The sequence below is a fragment of the Nelusetta ayraudi genome, unplaced genomic scaffold (genome assembly GCF_046127955.1).
Source record: "Nelusetta ayraudi isolate G7.1 ecotype Tasmania unplaced genomic scaffold, CSIRO-AGI_Nayr_v1 ptg000057l, whole genome shotgun sequence".
NCBI lineage: Eukaryota > Metazoa > Chordata > Actinopteri > Tetraodontiformes > Monacanthidae > Nelusetta > Nelusetta ayraudi.
This window is the reverse complement of record NW_027466107.1, coordinates 1,697,687-1,718,433: the sequence shown is the minus strand read 5'-3', so window position 1 is coordinate 1,718,433 and position 20,747 is coordinate 1,697,687. Positions and strand designations below refer to the sequence as shown.

The window sequence follows — 20,747 nt, the reverse complement described above, 5'->3', positions numbered from 1 at the left end:
CACACACACAGCATCTCATTTCCGTTGCAAACACGTTTTTTTGCACGCATGAGTTGACATTTTTGTTCATGTGAACTCAGCAGCAATGAGGTTGCACTTGAACTTGGCCAGAAAGATCAGCTGTTAAGATTTAGCAGTTTGTTCACAAGAGGATGATGACAGAATTCTGTATTAATGTACGGAGCTTTTTTTTTTTTCTTTTTTTTTTCTATAAATATATTTTAATTACAAAACAGGTGTATTTACAGTCAATGTTTCATTCAACAAAAATATAGTGCCTGCTCAAACTGAACAAATATAAATAACTGAGGCACGGTGGCTCTTAACAAACTGAGGAAGTCTCGAGACAATCAACAGATGAGCACTGCAGCGAGCAGGAGGAGTCGTCTTCGCTTCTTTCAGACGCTCGGCAGAACAACCTTACTGTCCTCATCCGTCTCCACGCCGACTTCATCCTGTGACACAAAAGCTACCATTAACTCAGAGGTTTAAACATGTTGGTGGGTGCAGAGAGAAAGAAAAAAACAACTTTTTACTCACCAGGAACTCTTTTTTACTCTTCGGGTAACCTTCCAGGATTGCATTGATCATGTCTGAAGCCTAAGGAAGATGGAAACAACTGTAAAAAAAAAAAAAAAAGGACCTTGTGTTGCAGAAAGTTATTCGTGTATTTTCTCAACTATCGACAAAATCTACAACTCCAATTTCCTGTCAACAATAAGAAACAAAAAAACATTTAAGAAGAAACAATTTGGAGCCTATTAATTACTTTTTTCATCCCATTTTCTTCAAATCAACATATCTTCAAAGGTCAGACAATATACAAAATTGACTTTATAAAGGTTCATGTCCAAGAGGACAATCTAAAATGTTTTCGGCTATTAAATGTTGTGATGCCACTCAACCGCAGGAAAGGATGAAAGATGAGGATGTGAAACTGGCTAAATATGGGACCTTTGATGTCCTCTCAACATTACCAGTCTCTTCCTCTTCCTCCACTCCTTCACGTACACCTCGCGCTCTCTGTAAACCTGTGTGTTAAAATGACACGACAAAACTCAGCGGCAGTGAGTCAACAAAGTGTCTGAAATGTTTCCTACACAAGTGAAACCCCGACCTTCTCCTTCTCCGCCGGGGTGACGTGATTCGTGGCAGACTTGATCTTCTCCAGACGCGCTCTGTGCCCAGCGCACTCGGTTTTCAGTTCCTGGATCTCTGACATCATTTCATCTGTAGTCAGCGAGCTGTTGAGCTCCTTCAGCTCTGAAAACAGAGGTTTCACACACAAAACATGCACACAAAACTCTTTCCAAGTACAGTGCAAATGAACAAGACCTTGCTGCAAATTGTTATTTTTTTCACAATGCAAACTCGCCCAGATGAACCCGTTTGGCTCACCTGCATCCAGCTGTCTGCAGCTCTGGGTGAGGGTCTGCCCCTCTGCACCAAGCTCTGAGATCTGACGGTCCATGGCCTGCAGCTCTGAGTCCTTCACATCTTCAAACTGAGCCTGAAGGGGAGGTTAGCAGTTGTCACTTGCACCTCACACACCAGATTGATGTCAAAAGCATATTTGCAGGGTGCAAATAACATTAAAAAAAAAAACAACTGTACCTGATCTGCAAAATAAATCTTTTGCTTGCCGTAGATTTTCTCCTTGATCTTGCCTTCCAGCGCCAGCAGCTCCATGGCTTTGACAACTGCCTGCAACGTCCCAAGAATGCAGGGTGTGTCGACAACATCGCAATGACCTGCTGCTAAGGCTGCATTTGTGCGCCAAGCTTTCGCTCGATCTCACCGTTTTGCCCAGTCCGTGCTGCTTCTGTAGGTTGTTGAAGACATCCTGAGCGCTGTAGGGCCGATTCTTCTCGTTCAGGTAGGCGAGGATGATCGGCGCGCCTGCGGAGAGACAATCTGACTGAATTTACAGGCTCCAAACACTATTTTTGTGGTTGTTTTTTTTTGTTGTTGTGGTCTGTCAAATTGCAGATGAAGATAAAGTATTTATTCTTGTGTTGATTGATTTTCTTCATTACAATCCTCTCAGAGGACTAGCGTTGCCAACTTTCATTCGGAAAATAACGAGGCCTCCCGCAGTGCTTGGGGCTGTGACCATCACAGGCCAGTGGCTCTCCAGTAGTGGTAAATCATAACTTAAAATAGCGTTTCAAAAAGTATATGGATCAAATAGTTTGCTTTGTTAGACATTAGAAATAAGCTGAATGTTTAAATTGTATTGAAATCTTTTAATTGAACTTTAAAAAAAAAAAAAAAAAATCAATAAATTGCAGGATTGATGGCGTTTACAAAGGAATTAAATAAATAAAGCTGAAAAGAACAAGCGACCCTGATTCATAGCCTACTAGCTACGCAGCCAGTACGCAGTTGTTGTGAATGGGTTGCGCAATGGTATTGCATGCAGCGACTTACATTACGGTTTTGAACGCAAACTCCATGGAAACGAACGTGAGTTTGCATCGAAAATAAATGTACGTTCAAGACGATTCCGAAATACGGGACAAACCCCGTCTCGCATCGATTCCAAACGGGACGCACCATTTTATCGTCAGATACAGGACAATTGTGTATTTTAAGGGGCCGGCCGGCAACTCTACAGGTAGTGGTGCTCGGTCAGCCTCAGCTCCGTGTTCAAGCTGCTAGTTAGCTCAGTGTTTGTGCTGCCTCACAGCCTCTAACACCGAGTCAGGAGGGAGGCTGTCGCGCAAAGTTCCGAGTTCGAGTCGGTACAACGCTCACCAGTTCGGTGTGATCAATGAAAATCAACCAAAAAAAAAACTCACCGTTGTCCTTTTTACTCATTTTTCGTGTCGTCGTAACTCGGGTGTTTGCTTCCTTGCACCGAGTTTCGCGCGGACAGTGCGTCACGGCAAAGATCGTCTAAAGATGACAGAGCCTCGCACCAGCAGGCAGAGAACGAATATGCAGCGCTGTGGAACATGAACAAAAGCGGCTTCTGATGACAAACTGAATTGCCGCATATGTAAAGGAAATAAGTAACAGATACTTTTAAGCAAGTAGCCGCCTTAACATATCAACGATTTCTCCCCCCCCCCCCTTTTTTTTTTTTGACGACTCTGAAATTGGCACCACATTCGCCGCGAGCTCCCAAGACACACCCACAGGGTTCACCCTAACCCTAACCCTAACCCTAATTTCAGCTAACCCTAACCCTAACCCTAGTTTCAGCCTCATCGCTAAACCTAATTCAATGCAAGTCTATGGGGTGAAATTTCAACTTTGTCCTTGAGACATGGGGCTACTTGCTGCTTCATCGGGACCCCCTAAGACACACCCACGCAAAATTTGGGGCTTCTAGCCCATGAGGAACCCCGAAACCCTAACCCTAATTTCAGCTAACCCTAACCCTAACCCTAGTTTCAGCCTCATCGCTAAACCTAATTCAATGCAAGTCTATGGGGTGAAATTTCAACTTTGTCCTTGAGACATGGGGCTACTTGCTGCTTCATCGGGACCCCCTAAGACACACCCACGCAAAATTTGGGGCTTCTAGCCCATGAGGAACCCCGAAACCCTAACCCTAATTTCAGCTAACCCTAACTCTAACCCTAGTTTCAGCCTCATCGCTAAACCTAATTCAATGCAAGTCTATGAGGGTCAAAGGTCAACTTTGTCCTAGACACATGGGGCTACTTGCTGCTTCATCGGGACCCCCTAAGACACACCCACGCAAAATTTGGGGCTTCGAGCCCACGAGGAACCCCGAAACCCTAACCCTAATTTCAGCTAACCCTAACCCTAACCCTAGTTTCAGCCTCATCGCTAAACCTAATTCAATGCAAGTCTATGGGGTGAAATTTCAACTTTGTCCTTGAGACATGGGGCTACTTGCTGCTTCATCGGGACCCCCTAAGACACACCCACGCAAAATTTGGGGCTTCTAGCCCATGAGGAACCCCGAAACCCTAACCCTAATTTCAGCTAACCCTAACCCTAACCCTAGTTTCAGCCTCATCGCTAAACCTAATTCAATGCAAGTCTATGGGGTGAAATTTCAACTTTGTCCTTGAGACATGGGGCTACTTGCTGCTTCATCGGGACCCCCTAAGACACACCCACGCAAAATTTGGGGCTTCTAGCCCATGAGGAACCCCGAAACCCTAACCCTAATTTCAGCTAACCCTAACCCTAACCCTAGTTTCAGCCTCATCGCTAAACCTAATTCAATGCAAGTCTATGGGGTGAAATTTCAACTTTGTCCTTGAGACATGGGGCTACTTGCTGCTTCATCGGGACCCCCTAAGACACACCCACGCAAAATTTGGGGCTTCTAGCCCATGAGGAACCCCGAAACCCTAACCCTAATTTCAGCTAACCCTAACCCTAACCCTAGTTTCAGCCTCATTGCTAAACCTAATTCAATGCAAGTCTATGGGGTGAAATTTCAACTTTGTCCTTGAGACATGGGGCTACTTGCTGCTTCATCGGGACCCCCTAAGACACACCCACGCAAAATTTGGGGCTTCTAGCCCATGAGGAACCCCGAAACCCTAACCCTAATTTCAGCTAACCCTAACCCTAACCCTAGTTTCAGCCTCATCGCTAAACCTAATTCAATGCAAGTCTATGGGGTGAAATTTCAACTTTGTCCTAGACACATGGGGCTACTTGCTGCTTCATCGGGACCCCCTAAGACACACCCACGCAAAATTTGGGGCTTCTAGCCCATGAGGAACCCCGAAACCCTAACCCTAATTTCAGCTAACCCTAACCCTAACCCTAGTTTCAGCCTCATCGCTAAACCTAATTCAATGCAAGTCTATGGGGTGAAATTTCAACTTTGTCCTTGAGACATGGGGCTACTTGCTGCTTCATCAGGACCCCCTAAGACACACCCACGCAAAATTTGGGGCTTCTAGCCCATGAGGAACCCCGAAACCCTAACCCTAATTTCAGCTAACCCTAACCCTAACCCTAGTTTCAGCCTCATCGCTAAACCTAATTCAATGCAAGTCTATGAGGGTCAACGGTCAACTTTGTCCTAGACACATGGGGCTACTTGCTGCTTCATCGGGACCCCCTAAGACACACCCACGCAAAATTTGGGGCTTCTAGCCCATGAGGAACCCCGAAACCCTAACCCTAATTTCAGCTAACCCTAACCCTAACCCTAGTTTCAGCCTCATCGCTAAACCTAATTCAATGCAAGTCTATAGGGTGAAATTTCAACTTTGTCCTAGAGACATGGGGCCACTTGCTTTTTCATCAGGAGCCCCCAAAAAGCGCACAGATTTTGAGATTCTGTTCTGTGTTCTCTCCTGCTTTTTCATGCTAAATTATCATAGAACATTATTCCCTGCGTGTTTTTGGTTGATTTGGGCCGCTTCAATTTTCTGGCCCTTGAAAAAACAACAACGGTGTGTTGTACAACCAGCCACCCATCCAGGTGTTGACATAACAACCCAACACAACACAAACATGACAAAATCTAATATATGTTGATTGTAAACTTTCTAAACATTACAAGATAATTTATGTTGATGTTGTTGATGAGAGCGCGCTAAACAATTTCATTTCCATATTGCCTTGTTTTTATGTGAAACAATATTCACGTCTAAAGTGTTACAGCATACCTACGTTTCTGATGACACCAGGACTATGGACGCTTCTTTGTAAATATTAAAAAAACAAAAAAAACAAATCACATATCAAAACCACTTAAGTAGAAGAAAAAAAAACAAATACTCTCACCAGATTGACCTGTGCTCGAGTTCGACAAACAGCTGTCAGTGGCGTCACTTCTTGTCTGGAAATCCCACACATCCATCCATCAGTGTACATTTTTTTCCTACTTCCGCTCATGAAAAGTAGGAATTTTTTCCCAGCCACTTTTGGACATGTTCGCCCCCTACTTCCCAATGAATAAATAAATAAAACTCAAACCTCAAGCCTAACCCTGATCCCAAGTGCATTGAAAGACTCTTTCCCAGGAATTGTATGTTCAGATTTGGCACTCTTTCATCTTGTTTCATGATCATATTGAAGTTTGTAACAAAGCAGCACCATGGACACTTCACTGTAAACATTTTATTCAGCAAGATTTGCACATCAAAACATATCAAAACCAATTATCGAGAAGAAAATACATGAGAATGCACATCAGAGTATCAAACATACTACAGATCACTCACACTGACGCTTCATGGGCTGAGTTGGGCAAACAGCTGACTGTGACGTTACTTCTTGTGTGGAAATCACAGACATCCAACGCTGTACAATATTTTCTACTTCATCTCCGCGATAAAGCCGACCCAGCAGTTGTTTTTTTTTCCCCCAATCGTAATGTGCTAAATCTTTTGCAGCAATGATTTTTGTTTGAAATAAAACAGAATGAGGCTCTGACGGAAAAGCCAGCATCATTAAACCCTGATGAACGTGGTTTCTGATGAATCTCACTGCAAAATGAATCAAGTGCAACCTTTCAATTTTATCTCTACATTCTTAACAACTGAACAAGCCAAGAACAATAAATGCAAGGTAATGCACTACTGTACCTGTATGCATTTTAACTGCACTGAAAACTTATAGATGGGAAAACTCGTCTTGATAAAAAAAAAAGAGAGACACCAGCTGAGAGACAAACATGGATACAAAATATTACTGAGCTTTGTTCAAGAACAGCAAAGAAGCCTACTTACACAAAATGCTAAACCTTCATAAAAGCAATGGATAAAAGGTGTATAAGAAATGTCGAACTCGATCATATTTTTAAGACTGAAATGAAATATTTTATTAAAGCTGAAAAACATTTTGAGTGAACGAGCAGGAGAAACGGGAACTGAAATTTTAATCAGAACATCAACTATCTTCCACATTAAAGCATTTTTTAAAATTCAAAACCATTTTAAAGTAATTTGTAATTTACCTTGCCAAAATGTAATCGTCTCACAAAAAAGACGAGGCCAACTATTGCAGCGGTCTGAGACAGAGAACTCAATTCACAATTTTGATGCACGTGGGATGGAAATGAAATGCGGCTTCCTTAATGTGAAGGAGGCAATGTGGCTCAGCTCAACCAACAGGAATGTCACATTTGGTCCCACCTTAAAAAGCACTGTGTGCGTATGTGTGCGCACGCGAGAGCGCACGTGTGTGTGCGTGCGTGTCCAGGTAGAAAAGTTTCACTACTCTATTCAATTTATATTGTCTCCAACAGGTACCTGTGCATGACTGTCACAATGCTGGTTTGGTTTCTGTCCAATATCCTGCTGGGTGTCCTATTGCTCAGCCTACAAAGTAAAACACTGTATGACCGTGTGACGTGAGGGGCGGGGGGGAATAAAAACGCTTCACAGTGATAGTTTGATGCCAATCAGAAGCAAAGGCTGCTGGAACCTAGAACCTTCTCTCACACTATTGCACAGAGGCGCTCAGACTCACTCTCTCTCTCTCTCACACACAACTCACACACTCACACACACAACTCACTGTGGTTTCCCCAGCAGGCTGGATAAGAAGTTTGACCCCTGGCCTTCACCTCGTCTGCCTCCCCCTCCTCCTGCCCCTCCGAGGGGATCCAACTGGTTCAGCTCGGCCTGATCCAGCATTTCAAAGTCCTCTCCGTCCAAGTCTGTATCCAGCTCGGAGCTGGACTGCTTGCGGTAGCTGCGTTGGGCGGCGACCCTCGGCGGCCCCTCCCGTCGCTGTGCGGCGGCGGGTCGAGGCTGCATGGCCCCCATCAGCGCTGCCTGGATCATGTTGCTGGCGATGACTCCGGCCAAGTCTCCTGACAGGTTGGGGACGGCTGGCAGGACGCTGAGGGAAAGGTCCAGGTCCTCCTGGTCCGAGTCCAGGTTTTCGTCCACGTCCAGCACAGAGGCCCGGTGGCTGGCGAGCCCCGAGGGACCCAGACTGGGCAAGCCGATGCTCGTGTCGTCGTCGTCGTCCATCAGAGTGGCATCCGGGTTGATTGAGGGGAAGTCCGCAAGGTCTTGAGCAAAGGACTCCTCTGCGTCGCTGTGTCTGTCAAAATCTGAGCGAAAGCAGTCGAACGGAAGGTGAGAACGCAGGAAGAATAAACTCCATCTAGATGTTATAACATTGGGTGGGTGGGTTTTTAATTACGTGTTGCATTTCTGTTTCCTTTTTTTTTTTTTTTCCTCGGTGGAGCACTTTGAGACGCTTTAATAGTGCATGAAAAGTGCAATGTAAATAAAGTTTTGATTTGATTTGACTGCGGTACTGACCCTCGGATCCCTCGGTGAGCGGCGTCTGGCCGCGGGAAAGATTAAAGGTGCCGTTGTCGGTGAAGGACACCTCAGCATCCGAGTGCTCGGAGTCGGTCAAGGCGAGTTCCTTTGCAACGACAGCGTCGTCCAACTAGGAAACACAGCGGATGAAAATATTGAAATATAATTTCAAACATGTGGCCGATACTTTCAATTCTTGTTTTGCAGTGCCGTTCTATTTCTGGCTGCTCTCAAGCCGAGAACACAGAAGCAAACACAGAAGCAAAAATAAACATGCACATGACAGACAGAGGTGGAGTCCTCAGAGCTAACGCAACCACTTGGAAATCAGCATTAGTCCGTGTATGGTTTGTTCCTTCATCATTCCGCTTTAAAACAAACAAAAATAGAAAGAAAAAAGATTTTTTTTTTTTTTTTTAATGTTTTACTACCAGAACAAATAAAACACGACGACAGAAAAAAAACAAAAAAAATGATATCTTTCTGTTTTGGGAATAAAATGGAAAATGAAAATAAATGTTTCAATGTTTTTTTTGTTTGTGTGCCAGTCCACTGATGGAAAACAGGCATCCTGTTGTGAACTTACAGCCATCTATCAAAACAGACTGGTGAACTGACTGCTACACTAGATAAAGATGCCATGTCCAGGGAAATTGAAAAAAAAAACCACAACGTTTTTTTCTTTGCTTTTATTCTAAAACGGAATAATGGAACGAACCATACATGGGCTGCGCATGATTACTTGTTGACAAGAATTCATTTTCAATTCAATTATCCCTGTGGTAACTTTTCTGACACCTCCTGCTTAAAACCCAAAAAGTCAGAAGGATCGTGAGGCCCGCTTTCACGGTCTGTATTCATTCATTCATTTTCTTATCCACAGATTTGTGCCAAACTCTTACAGTGGGACAGAAGGCAGCCAGCTCCTCCTCACTGTCACTGGCATCACCTGAGGCTGCACCGTGGATGGGCCTCCGCAGGACTGCACGACAAACACGATAAGGGATTAATAATCTCTCTGGCACCGATCCCGCTTTGTAAACTGAGCAGCACAACCGAGGAGCTGACGCGAGGCTTACATTGATTGTCAATGGGCTTTGACATCATGTATCCGTGAATGCTGAAGTCCAGCCGCTGCAGGGCTGGCGCCAGCTTCACGCACACACGCTGGAAGACCCTGTGGTGGGCTCCCAGAGGGGCCAGCAGAGTCGCCAAAACTAGAGAGTGACAAGAAAAGAAGAACAGAATGAAGAAAGCAGACATTGCTGTTAAGCTGTGAAAAAGCAGGTGATATGAGCGAAAAGATGGCCGGCTGGTGCCTCCGCGCACCGCGGGCGTCTGTCCAGACATAAAACACAAGCTAAGAAGGCTCAAAGGCTCTAATCTCCACAAAGAAGTGCATCGTTTTCATCGCGAGGCTATTTCTGTAGAGAGCTGCTGGAGTGCTCATCACATGACTATCACCTGAAGCTCAATGATGGCAAAACACATGACTCTGTGGGAGACTGCAGGAGACGTCTGTCAAAATGAATTCTGAGCTCACACTCTTCCGTCTTCGGCTACAAAGGTTCTTTCTGCATAGATGAGTTGGTGCCTTTGAATGATTCTTATGAGTGTGCGTAGGCAGACGTGTGTGTGTTATGAACAGCAAAGCTGCAGGAGGCAGCAGAGTGGAGACGGTGCTGTGGATTGTTGTCAGCAGGCTGTGGCAGGTCTAGCAGCTCCAACCACCCCCCCCACCCCCACCCCCCCCTGCTGGGAAGTGAGGAGATTAGCCTGGTGCCAATATGACCTCCTTTCTGCCTGGCTCCCCTCCCACCCTCCTCTGCACCGAGCATCAGCCTACCTTTAATCACCTCACCATCAGGGCCCCGCTTCGGTGGGCAACGTACCGATCGGGTTTCAGCGCCTTATGCATTCTTAATGGGAACAGTCAGGATGAGTTTCCCGGGCCAACCTGCTACCGACGCTGGGACTCACCGGCAGAGTAGGAGAGCACCAACCCTGGGATGTAGCTTCCAACCATTGCCAAGCAGGAGGACACTGCACAGGTCAGGACGCAGAACTGATGAAGGGGAGCACAACTTGGAATCAGACGCAAATCGTCAATTTGTTTTTTTTTATTTAAATGCACTCATTTGGAAGCGGCGTGTACTCCTCACCGTGCCGGGGCTTCGACGTTTGTACTGCACGACGCCGGACGCCAGCACACTGGCGCTGACCCAGGCCTCGGAGATGTGGTGGCATAGTTCAGGGACGCTCAGAATGTCAGGCTGCACCAGACCCCAGCTGAACACAAACACAGAGGCAAATATCAACATCAGCCCTCAGCTGCAGCTGATGTCACAGGGAATGCAGGTACAAACCTCTCGTTTTCTGACTCCTGCAGTTTTTTGACTGTAGAATAAAGAGAGAGAGAGCGAGAGAGAGAGAGAGAGAGAGAGAGAGAGAGAGAGAGAGAGAGTGATTATTGAATGTACCATAAATTAAACAACCCAAACTGTTTTACATTTTATTGTTGAGGTTGTATGAACAGTTTACACTCTCAGAAACACTGCACACGTCATAATGTCATTTCTGAAACAGGTTTATAAAGATTAAATGTCCAAAGTGCCAAACGAGTCAGCTGCTAGGTCCAGACTGAAGGGCTGTGTGTCAGCTGCTGACAAACTAAATTTGGTTCAACTGAGACGTATGAGGAGGAAAATGAGAAGGAAAGATTCAGGGCACGGAGGACCGTGTTGGCTATTAAAAGCGTCGATAAAAAGCAACTTAGGGCACCTCTAATCTTTGGCCAGATCTTGTTTCTCCAGGTATCAACACAGACAAGCAAAGCCAGACCCGAAGCCAGCAGGAAGAGCAGGCGCAGCGAGGTCAGGGCGAAGAACCTGCAGGGGGGAAATGAGAAATGGAACAAACACATGAGTAGGCAGAACTTTTTTAAACCCCGGGAATAAACAGTTCCATGACACAACAATCCCCCGGAGCGATTTTCTCCAGCTTCTCTTAGTCACAGCTAAGGAAGTTACATCAATTTGTTGTGTGTACGTTACAGCCATTACTCGCAAAAAGTGACTGCACAGTCTCAATACCAGTGTGACAAATCAGTGTTGACGCTGCAAACCCTTTAATCAGAGAAGGAATAAAAGCGGCAAACATTGCCCCACATTCAGCCCTCAAGACTGAACATTTTGTTGACCACATCGGCGCTGCGGGATCCTGCCAATCAGCAGTTTGAGATTAACCTGACAAAGAATGTGTTGGCAGACCCGTTATGTTGGCATTTGCGGTTGCGGGGCAATTAGCAGCAACTGCTGCGGGATCCAGCGACGCAGCGAGAACAAATCATTAAGGCAAACCTTAGGGTGGGATTTTCCATCAATCTGCAATGTGACTTGCCATTGTCAATCGTGGTGAATGCATCTCTTGGAGCAGAAACTATGCTGCGGCGCCGGCCGCTTGGTGTGCGAGCTGAAGCGTGGGGGGGGGGGGGGGGGGGGGGGGGGATGTGAGGAGCGGGGAGGTCTCCACCAAATGACGAGTCACCGAGAACCAACAAGCAGGCTGGACAGCCAGACTTCCCCCCTCAGTGTCACACACTGGTGAGTCTCTCAAACAGTAGAAAATAAATAAAAATTAAATAAATAAAGGTCAGCTGATAAAGTGTCCCACTTACACGCTTTCTCCCTCTAAGCTGACCAATGAGAAACCCGAGCCACAGAAACAGAACACAATCAACTATTGACACACACACACACACACACACACACACACACACACACACACACACACACACACACACACACACACACACACACACACACACACACACACACACACACAAATTAGCCTGCGACTGCTCGCTTTGTAAACTGTGGCAGCCACACGCAATTATGCAACAATTAAATAGACCGCGTTCCGAGCTGACAGATGCGTCTTTGAAACGGAAACCGACACAACACAACAAAGCCGTGTCAACATGGGCAAAACTGAACAGGGATTAGACGTCTGTGTTTGTGAATAGGCACTATAAATAGCCTCACCAGGCAGCCGCCAGTGGGCCGCTCTAATTGACAGGTGAAACATTTGCATTACATAAAAGCAGCAGCTGTCCGCTGTCACGTTGACTCGCTCCTGACGAGCAAACGGTCCCATGTGTCCGCGGCTGCTTCGGGGGGGGGGGGGGAAGAAGAAACACTGCGAATCAAGATCCGAGTCTCACTCCTGTGACGTGCACACCGTCTAAACGAATTGTGAATTTTAAAAACAAGCGACTCACCAAAACACAACATTGACCACGGTGTAGAGGAGCACACACTGGAAGGGTCTCTCCCAAACCAGCACGGACTGCAGGTAGGTCAGCGTCCGCTCGTAGGGCCACAGCCGCGACTGGAGCGCCGCTTTCACCGCCCGGACCTGAGCGTCTCTCTCGCTGGAGCTCGGTCGACTCCGCAGGCACACGCCGGACTCGTGCCTCGCCGACGAACCTGCGTCTTCCATCGCACTAACCCCTCCGCCCGGTTGGTTGCGCGTACACTCGGTGGCTGTGGTCGGTTGAAGCAAGCCTGCGGGAGGCTCGAGGGTCGGGCTAAACACACGGGCGAGCCGCGAGATCAGGGGTCACCGCGAGCACCTTCAATCGCGCAACATCGGCTCCCGGACCTTCTGTTGTGCTACCTGCTCCGAAGCTAACGGCTAGCGGCGCCACTTGCGACGTCCTTCGGCGGCATACATCAAAGTTTGACCTATGCTGAAAGCGAGCATGCTGTCAAATACGACGTGGAAATCACCACAGTGCGAGTTGACACTCAACTATTTGGTCATTATTGCGGGAAAGCAGGCAGCAGGTCGGTGCCTCTGTGCGCTGTGCTGCTCGGTAACTGACAATATGGCGCAAACTGTATTTCTAAGCGCCAGCTGGCCAATCACAGCCCACATGAGCTCCTGCGTCATGTTGCATTCATGTTAATAGAAAAGTTTACCGTGCTTTGAAATCCCGTCGATGCTGTACTTTGTAAGAAATTAAAGAAATCCCCTGGCTTCAGAATTGAGAGTGAGTAGAATTGAGATCAGGACCTTATTAAAGATAAATAAAGGTAGATGACATGTATATTGTAAGACTTTACGAGTTGCGAGAACTACTCAACAATCAAAACGAAACAAAAATGTATTACTTTTTCTTTTTTTCCCTCTCCCTTTTTTTTTTTATTGTGACTGAAACGTGTCGTTCATTCTTTATGCGAACGCAACTCGTTCACCTCCAAAACACTAAGCGGCGCTGTAAGTGCTAAGATTTCCAGTACAAGCTATGTCTGCTGAGTGAAGAAGTTCGCTTAAACGTCACATCGGGAGCAAGCGGGAAGGAGCGGGCTATCAGCGGGCTTGTTTTGGGTTACAGACTTGCTCTTGATAGGAACGCTATTCAGCTAGCAAGCAGCTAGCGGGCTAGCTAAATACGGAGCCAGGAGACGAGCGAACATGCCGCGGGAAATCATAACGCTGCAGCTTGGACAATGTGGAAATCAAAGTACGCAAAACGCTAAGTTGCGGGTTGCATGTTGTTACATTTAACCAAATGAACGGGGCGACCCATCCGCACGGTTGTCGCTACCGTCCTACAGTTGTCTGTGAAATTGGCTAGCTAAACTCATCTGTCATGTCCATGTCCTGGACGTGTAGCCGGCGATTTATATCTATTGAAACGCGAGCCGAGCAATTTGACCAGACGTGACGAGGTTAGTTCGGACTAGCTTGTGGCTAACGTGGTCTGGAGACGGCATCTTTATGGGCTAATTATCTTAACTTCACGATGGCTACCTGTCTGTCAGTCTCAGCGTGGTAACGCTGCAGTTTAGAGCAGTGTATGGGCTGATGTTTACGGTATAGGAAAATATATATTTAAAAAAAAAAAAAAAAAATCTACCGTGGCCTCGCTTAACGTCCCCCTGTCCGTTTGCAGTCGGTTTTGAGTTCTGGAAGCAGCTGTGTGCCGAGCATGGCATCAGCCCAGAGGGGATCGTCGAGGAGTTTGCAACCGAAGGGACTGACCGGAAGGACGTGTTCTTCTATCAGGTGACCGATGACTTATTCGCTCGTTATTATTATTATTATTACTAGTAGTTCTGTTTCAAGTCTATGGTGTTGTCTGTAAAATGATCCTGTCCGCCTTTCTTGGTGACGCACATGCAAAACATTTTCTTGCCGCTAGATGGTGTGATTGTGGCATATTTAGAGATTTTTAAAGACGAGGCCCAAATACTCGTGACTGTGCTGCACTGACATATTTTCTTTCTTTCTTTCTCTCTTTCTTTCTTAATAACAAATGTCACCCAGGCCGATGATGAGCACTACATCCCTCGTGCTGTGCTCCTGGACCTGGAGCCCCGGGTGATCCACTCCATCCTCAACTCTCCTTACGCAAACCTCTACAACCCCGAGAACATCTACCTGTCTGAGCACGGCGGAGGCGCTGGAAACAACTGGGCCAGTGGTTATTCACAGGCAGGTCCTTGGATCCGACTCAACGCCGCGCTGATCTTAGCCGTGAAAGCGAACGGGGGAGAAGCGTCGTGCGACTGTGCGTGTGTATAAATTGCATTTCACTTTATTTTTCACTTTTATTTTTCTTTTAGGGCAAAAAAATCCAAGAAGACATTTTTGACATCATCGACCGGGAGGCAGATGGCAGTGACAGCCTGGAGGTAAATTTATTATTCAGTCACAAAGAAACGAAACACATTTTCTTCTTTTCTTCGCTGTATGTGCCTGAACACATGTAGATAAAGACTTCTTTGTCCGGCGATTAACGCAGGATTAAGGTAACACATCCTCAGTGCCATCCAAACAATGCGTCTAAGATGGCGTGATCTTAATAAAACAGGGCAAAATCCTGTTCGCGCCCCGAATCTCCAAAAACCAGCTCCACTCCCGACCTCAGTATTATTCTTAGCCTGTTTTTCTTTTCCCCTGGTGTACTTTCATTAGCTGCCAGCCTCCCATGAAATAACACTTTCATTTCCCCCCTCCGCAGTCTGCAATTTCTCCCAACTCCTTCACGTTATGACCCCACATTATTATTGAGTGTGCGAATGGCGTGTGTGCATTGGAGAGGAAGGTGGGCCGAGGCCGCCTCGGGCATGTGTATGTTGGCAGGGTGTGGCGTGTCGAGCGTCTGGTGATAATAGCCGGGGCGAGTGCAGAAGGCAGGTATTACAGGCCTGTCTGAGGGGTGGCTGGGCCTATTTGCAAGGTGGGGCCGCACTCCCATTTATATAAATACTCGGCCAGGAGTGGCGCTCGCTCGCTCGCTCACCCACGCACGCTGCGCTCTCTGCTGCGGACACACACACACACACACACACACACACGTGGCACAGGCTGCAGCTGCAGGCAATGGAAGTGCGTGCGTAACGCGTTGACCTTTCACCTCTGCAGGGATTCGTCCTGTGTCACTCCATCGCGGGCGGGACGGGCTCCGGCCTGGGGTCCTACCTACTGGAGAAACTCAATGACAGGTTTACAAACACACACTCGGCACATGGGGGAATGTTTACTCTCATGCAGAAGTGATGACTGCTGCAGTGCACAGCCCCGAACCCCCCCCCCCCCCAACATTTCACGTGTTTTAAACCGCCTTCCCTTTTTCTTATTAATCCCCAGGTACCCGAAGAAGCTGGTGCAGACTTACTCGGTTTTCCCCAACCAGGACGAGATGAGCGACGTGGTGGTGCAGCCGTACAACTCGCTGCTCACGCTGAAGCGGCTGACGCAGAACGCCGACTGCGTGGTGAGAACCTCGACCCCCCCGCCCCCCTCCCTCGGTGGATGTTGATAGATCCTGCGCTTGTGTTTGCTTCAACTCAGCCAAGGCTCTAAATAACCTTACATAAAGGGTATAAAAACGACTCGCTTGTTATCCAGCCGCTCGGACAAATAAAACACTGGAGGTAAACTCTTCCACTATCAACCGGCTGAATTAGGAAATGGCAAAAAAAAAAAAAAGGGCTTTTATTACGACAGCGCTAAATCGTTTAGGCCCCCCCCAAAAAAAGTGAAATGCAGGAGTTGTGTTTGACTGAGACTCACAGGCCGGTCGCACACAGCAGTGACGGCGACACGGAGAACCAACCGCTTGGTAATGGACAGCCACACGGCAGACTTGGCTAAACTTAGTGTTGTTTTGGAGTTGAAGGAATATTTCTCCCTCAAAAAAAATCAGACATTATCTAACCCTGGTTTGGTAATTTAACCTTTCACTTTTCTTTTTTTTTTTTCCCCCCCTAAATCTAATTTGTGACTAAATATACTCCAGGGGAATTTTCTCAAACGCTTTGAAAGGCTTTTTTTTTTTTTTTTTTTTTTTTTTTCAAAGGTTCCATGCTGCGCCCGTTTGCAGATCTTTATTTTTCCACCCTGACATCCTGGATTATTAATCATTAATGAAACTCTTGACAAGGGGTGTTGTCACTATACTGGGAGAGGTATTGCAGCCCTTTGTGACATCACAAAGAGCGGCTTCACTGCTGCGTCCCAGCACTTTCTTAAAAAAAAAAAAAAGCGTCTCACAGGACACAGATTACTATCAAAGACAAGCATAGCGAATTTCTATTGATCTATTTAAAGAACTGCCTTTTTGAGAAATATACAACAGAATCAGGTCCAGGTCTTCCTTTGCCTTTTGGCAGTTTGTGCTCCGGGCAACTGGGAGGAGACAAACTGCGGTGGCGGCGCTCCAGCATTTCAACTCAGACTCTTGTACGTCTGCGTCTGAAACTGATCACATTAGGCGGAGATGCTCCGACGGCCTAATGGCGTTTCCTTTCTAATACCGGCTTCCTCCAGGGTCTCGCGCAAGGGGCCACACGTTGATTGAATTAGCCACAGGGCTAATAGAATCTTCCCAGAGAGCCGCCGGCCCTGTTACAACCGTACAGTGTGTCTTTTATGTTCTGCGTTTTCTCCCCAAACAACAGCGCCCTGTGTCGCTCCCAGAGAGGTTCCTTGACTGCGTCATTACCTCGATACCCTCTTCGCTCTTCCCGAAAACACTGGGGCTGTTTATTGATTTCCCCCGTCTTGTTCCGCTCCAGGGAAACTCTTCCTCTTTGGGTTTTTTTCTTGCCCTCTTTATGTCTCCAATAACGGCCCTTTGTCCGTCCGTGTGTGTGTGTGTGTTTTTTTTGCATGTCAGGTGGTGCTGGACAACACGGCTCTGAATCGCATCGCTACCGACCGGCTGCACATCCAGAACCCGTCCTTCTCCCAGGTCAACCAGCTGGTGGGTGAACCGGCGGCCTGCAGTCGCCTGACTGCAGTCATGCAGAAGGAAACTCACTGTGCTGCCGCTCGCTGCGCAAAATTAGGCGATTGGTTGAAACTAGTTTGTCTGGTCCGTTGCACGTCAAACTGGATTATACGGCTTTCCAAGAAACGGCGTCCTGAAGGCTGACACATGCCAAACCCTAACGTCGCCTCTCTCGACAGGGGTTGATCCTGCATTTTGGATTCAGGGCTGCGGGGAAAGTTCTGCAAGGCTGTCCTTGAGCAAAATGCAGGATGTACACAAATGATAGAGATAGTATTTGAACTTCGTTTGTGTGTCAACAGCCAGGCAAGGACAAGGGGATCATCAATTGTGAAACAAGGCTTTTAAAAGAAGAAAAAATAATTTCAGGAGATTACAATATAGCACAAGCCTGTACAAGAAACTTGTAAAGTGTACTAAAGGCCCAGTGTGAGATATTTTGTAGCATCTAGTCAGAAAGCAGCCAGTAACAGTAACCGAGTTATGCCACTGACACCAAAACCTGGTAAAGAGGAGAAAACTTACAGAATGATTTAGTTTGCTTCCCTCACGCTTGCTAACTGAGCCGCTTCACACACACACAGGTGTCCACCATCATGTCAGCAAGCACAACCACGCTGCGCTACCCCGGCTACATGAACAACGACCTGATCGGTCTGATCGCCTCCCTCATCCCAACCCCCCGCCTCCACTTCCTCATGACCGGCTACACCCCGCTGACCACGGACCAGTCGGTGAGTTCGCCAAGCGGCGCCCAGCGGATCGGAAACCCGGTGGATTGTGATATGACGGAGCGGACGGGCCGTGACGGAAGTCCAAGTGAACCTTGCCGTGTTGCAGGTCGCCAGCGTGAGGAAAACCACGGTGCTGGACGTGATGAGGAGGCTCCTGCAGCCCAAGAACGTGATGGTGTCCACGGGGAGAGAGCGACAGCCCAGCCACTGCTACATCGCCATCCTCAACATCATCCAAGGAGAGGTCGACCCCACACAGGTGGAGATAAAAACCCAAAAGAAATTCTGTCCATGTGGTGATTTCAGTTGGGAGGTTGATCCACCGCTTCTTTGGGGCTCCTTCAGGTCCACAAAAGCCTCCAAAGGATCCGGGAGCGTAAACTGGCCAGCTTCATCCCCTGGGGTCCCGCCAGCATCCAGGTGGCCTTGTCCAGGAGGTCTCCGTACCTGCCCTCGGCCCACCGGGTCAGCGGCCTGATGATGGCCAACCACACCAGCATCTCCAACGTGAGTCAAGTTCTGCCAGCGCAGCTTCTGTCTTTGGTTGGGTCGCCACTCGGTCCCGTGTCTCCAGCCTCCTTCAAACGCGCCGGTCCTCAGCTGGTCGGAGCTTCTGCTCGTCTGGAAAGGAGCGAAAAAAGGATTCTATGGGCAGGAAGCTAGTTGTGACATCACAAAGGGCTGATTTCCAGAGCTGCTGTCGTGTCTGAAAAGTGGAGAAAGTATCATAACTAAATAAATGAAAGGCTTTCCTCATGTCTGGGGAGTTTACCCACAGGCTGCAGACATATTTTCCTTATAAAACATACAGTACAGTTTGTATAATTCGGGGACCTTTAAATATTTAAGTGAGCTTCATTCGATTTAGCCTCTAAACTGAATTAAAAGGAAAAAATTACAGTCACACGACAGCGAGTGAGTTTTCTAGAAAACATGTCTGCCGTCACGGTTTTATGAGAAAATTGAGAAACAAATAAGACGCACAAGCCGAGAGTATTTTGGTTTCCCAACGTCTTAACCGGGCCAACGTTTCCCAACCTGTTGAATTAATTTTCCCCTCGCTCGCTCGCCCGGCAGCTGTTCGAGAGGACGTGCCGGCAGTACGACAAGCTGCGAAAGCGCGAGGCCTTCCTGGAGCAGTTCCGCAAGGAAGACATCTTCAAGGACAACTTTGACGAGCTGGACAACTCTCGAGAGGTGGTGCAGCAGCTGGTGGACGAGTACAGCGCGGCCACGCGGCCTGACTACATCTCCTGGGGAACGCAGGAGCAGTGAACGGAGCCTTTGTCTCCAGAATCCAGCGTCTGAACTTTAGATACTTAGTTTTTGTCCCCGTCTCACTTTCTCTCAGAGTAGTGCCCCCCCACACCCCCCTTCCCCAATCCCTCCCCCCCAGCTCCCCCCTCCTGCTCACAGACACTCGCCAAACACACAGCGGTTGCAACTGAGGAGCCTCTCTGGAGAGGAAGTTTTTAATTTATTGTCTTGCTGATGGCATGTTATGGTATGTTTGTCCCCACTCGTGGAGGCTCAGGTCCACCGAGATATATTAACCAAAACGTCGAGAGGTATTTTGAGATCTGTTTGAACTGTGTAGGTTTAAATGAATCAGTTTAAACCCTTATAGTCCAGTTAACTAAAGTATGAGACTTTACTCAGAACGCATCAGTATATCCTGTAGAGAGCAGTCCTTGTTAATCAGTAGTTGTTGTCCTCAGCCTTTTTTTTTTTTCTCTGCGGTGTTTAAAAAAAAAAAAAAAATACACGTTGCCTTGTTCTGGTCTATTTTTCTACTGATATAGTACTTTAGTTTTTGCGTTGATTTACAGTGGATAACAACGATAACGTCCAGATATTCATTGCCTTGACACACACAGGGACCGCGTCCCATCATTGCAGACTCTTAACGTCCAGGATTTCGAGAGATTTTAGTTTTGTTTTGTGTTTTTTTTTTTTTTAAAAGCACCCTGTCTGCTGCTGGTGAACACGGCTTTGTGTTACTGCCGTACAAGACCAACAAGAATGTTGAGTTGACGCTGGGCGCGAGCCAGAGCTGGTGCTGCTGGAGTACCTGCCGTGAGCGTTGCTGCTGCCGCCGCCGCCGACCACACAGACAGCCGCCCGCGCAGCATGAATGGATCCAATTTTAACAACTCCACGCCTGTAAATGCAGTTCAAAGAATGGCCGGTTCTCCAGAACCGTCTGAAGTTCACACACTCTTCTTATTGCTTTTTGCCCATTGGACCTGTTTAAGATAAATAAATAACATTTTCCACTATGTTCGTGCTGTTTGATGTGTTGTCTGAACGATGCCAATGTTGGGCTTTTGCTTTGAAGTTGTTTTTTTTTTTGTTTTTTTATCAAGCTTTAAAACTTGTTGTTTTTTCCCACCTGAAACTTGTGTGTGCTGGTAGCAGCTCCATCTAAACCCGGTTAAGGCTCATTACCACGGGGGAACGTAATAGGCTCTTAGCAACGCT

The 20,747-nt window shown here is 47.2% G+C and overlaps 3 protein-coding genes across 5 annotated transcripts in view; 1 reads left to right on the top strand and 2 right to left on the bottom strand.

The window, feature by feature from the left end:
* Window positions 1-12,728, bottom strand: part of retreg3 (reticulophagy regulator family member 3) — a 94,249-nt gene extending 81,521 nt beyond the window's left edge. Inside the window, exons 1-9 of one of the 2 annotated variants that reach the window (XM_076038516.1) lie at window positions 12,508-12,728; window positions 11,010-11,116; window positions 10,595-10,625; window positions 10,391-10,517; window positions 10,209-10,293; window positions 9,308-9,445; window positions 9,131-9,210; window positions 8,226-8,358; window positions 7,464-8,011 (exon numbers count right to left, since the gene is read on the bottom strand). In XM_076038516.1, coding sequence (XP_075894631.1) covers window positions 7,464-8,011; window positions 8,226-8,358; window positions 9,131-9,210; window positions 9,308-9,445; window positions 10,209-10,293; window positions 10,391-10,517; window positions 10,595-10,625; window positions 11,010-11,116; window positions 12,508-12,728 — 1,470 coding nt within the window. Of the gene's footprint in view, window positions 1-7,456; window positions 8,012-8,225; window positions 8,359-9,130; window positions 9,211-9,307; window positions 9,446-10,208; window positions 10,294-10,390; window positions 10,518-10,594; window positions 10,626-11,009; window positions 11,117-12,507 lie in introns of both variants that reach the window. The other variant, XM_076038515.1, reaches the window with a different exon arrangement.
* On the bottom strand, window positions 113-2,983 carry psmc3ip (PSMC3 interacting protein). The gene is made up of 8 exons (XM_076038614.1): window positions 2,802-2,983; window positions 1,799-1,899; window positions 1,615-1,704; window positions 1,399-1,510; window positions 1,118-1,263; window positions 978-1,031; window positions 541-600; window positions 113-455 (listed from the first exon to the last, which is right to left on the bottom strand). Exons 1-8 carry the CDS (start codon window positions 2,818-2,820, stop codon window positions 399-401), a joined length of 639 nt encoding a protein of 212 aa, XP_075894729.1. The 5' UTR covers window positions 2,821-2,983; the 3' UTR covers window positions 113-398.
* A 208-nt stretch (window positions 12,729-12,936) lies between the features above and the next one.
* Window positions 12,937-20,545, top strand: tubg1 (tubulin, gamma 1). Of its 2 annotated transcripts, none has more exons than XM_076038517.1 (11): window positions 12,937-13,075; window positions 14,188-14,300; window positions 14,562-14,729; window positions 14,861-14,929; window positions 15,663-15,742; window positions 15,888-16,014; window positions 17,419-17,505; window positions 18,117-18,266; window positions 18,373-18,525; window positions 18,612-18,773; window positions 19,344-20,545. In XM_076038517.1, the coding sequence occupies exons 1-11, from the start codon at window positions 12,976-12,978 to the stop codon at window positions 19,539-19,541; spliced, it is 1,407 nt and encodes a 468-aa protein (XP_075894632.1). In that variant the 5' UTR covers window positions 12,937-12,975; the 3' UTR covers window positions 19,542-20,545. The 2 variants fall into 2 exon arrangements, with proteins under 2 accessions (XP_075894632.1, XP_075894633.1); XM_076038518.1 differs by lacking the exon at window positions 12,937-13,075 and adding an exon at window positions 13,475-13,755.
* Window positions 20,546-20,747: the final 202 nt, after the last annotated feature.

What these genes read in the sequence shown, in the direction of transcription:
- psmc3ip (XM_076038614.1), bottom strand. An exon ending in CTGCAGACAGCTGGATGCAG is followed by an intron (nt 1,264 to 1,398) that starts GTGAGCCAAACG and finishes CTCTGTTTTCAG; the next exon opens with AGCTGAAGGAGCTCAACAGC. An exon ending in AGAGTAAAAAAGAGTTCCTG is followed by an intron (nt 456 to 540) that starts GTGAGTAAAAAG and finishes TTTGTGTCACAG; the next exon opens with GATGAAGTCGGCGTGGAGAC.
- tubg1 (XM_076038517.1), top strand. Translation starts at nt 12,976, where the DNA reads ATGCTGAAAGCGAGCATGCTGTCAAATACGACGTGGAAATCACCACAG. An exon ending in ATGGCAGTGACAGCCTGGAG is followed by an intron (nt 14,930 to 15,662) that starts GTAAATTTATTA and finishes TCACCTCTGCAG; the next exon opens with GGATTCGTCCTGTGTCACTC. An exon ending in TCTCCCAGGTCAACCAGCTG is followed by an intron (nt 17,506 to 18,116) that starts GTGGGTGAACCG and finishes ACACACACACAG; the next exon opens with GTGTCCACCATCATGTCAGC.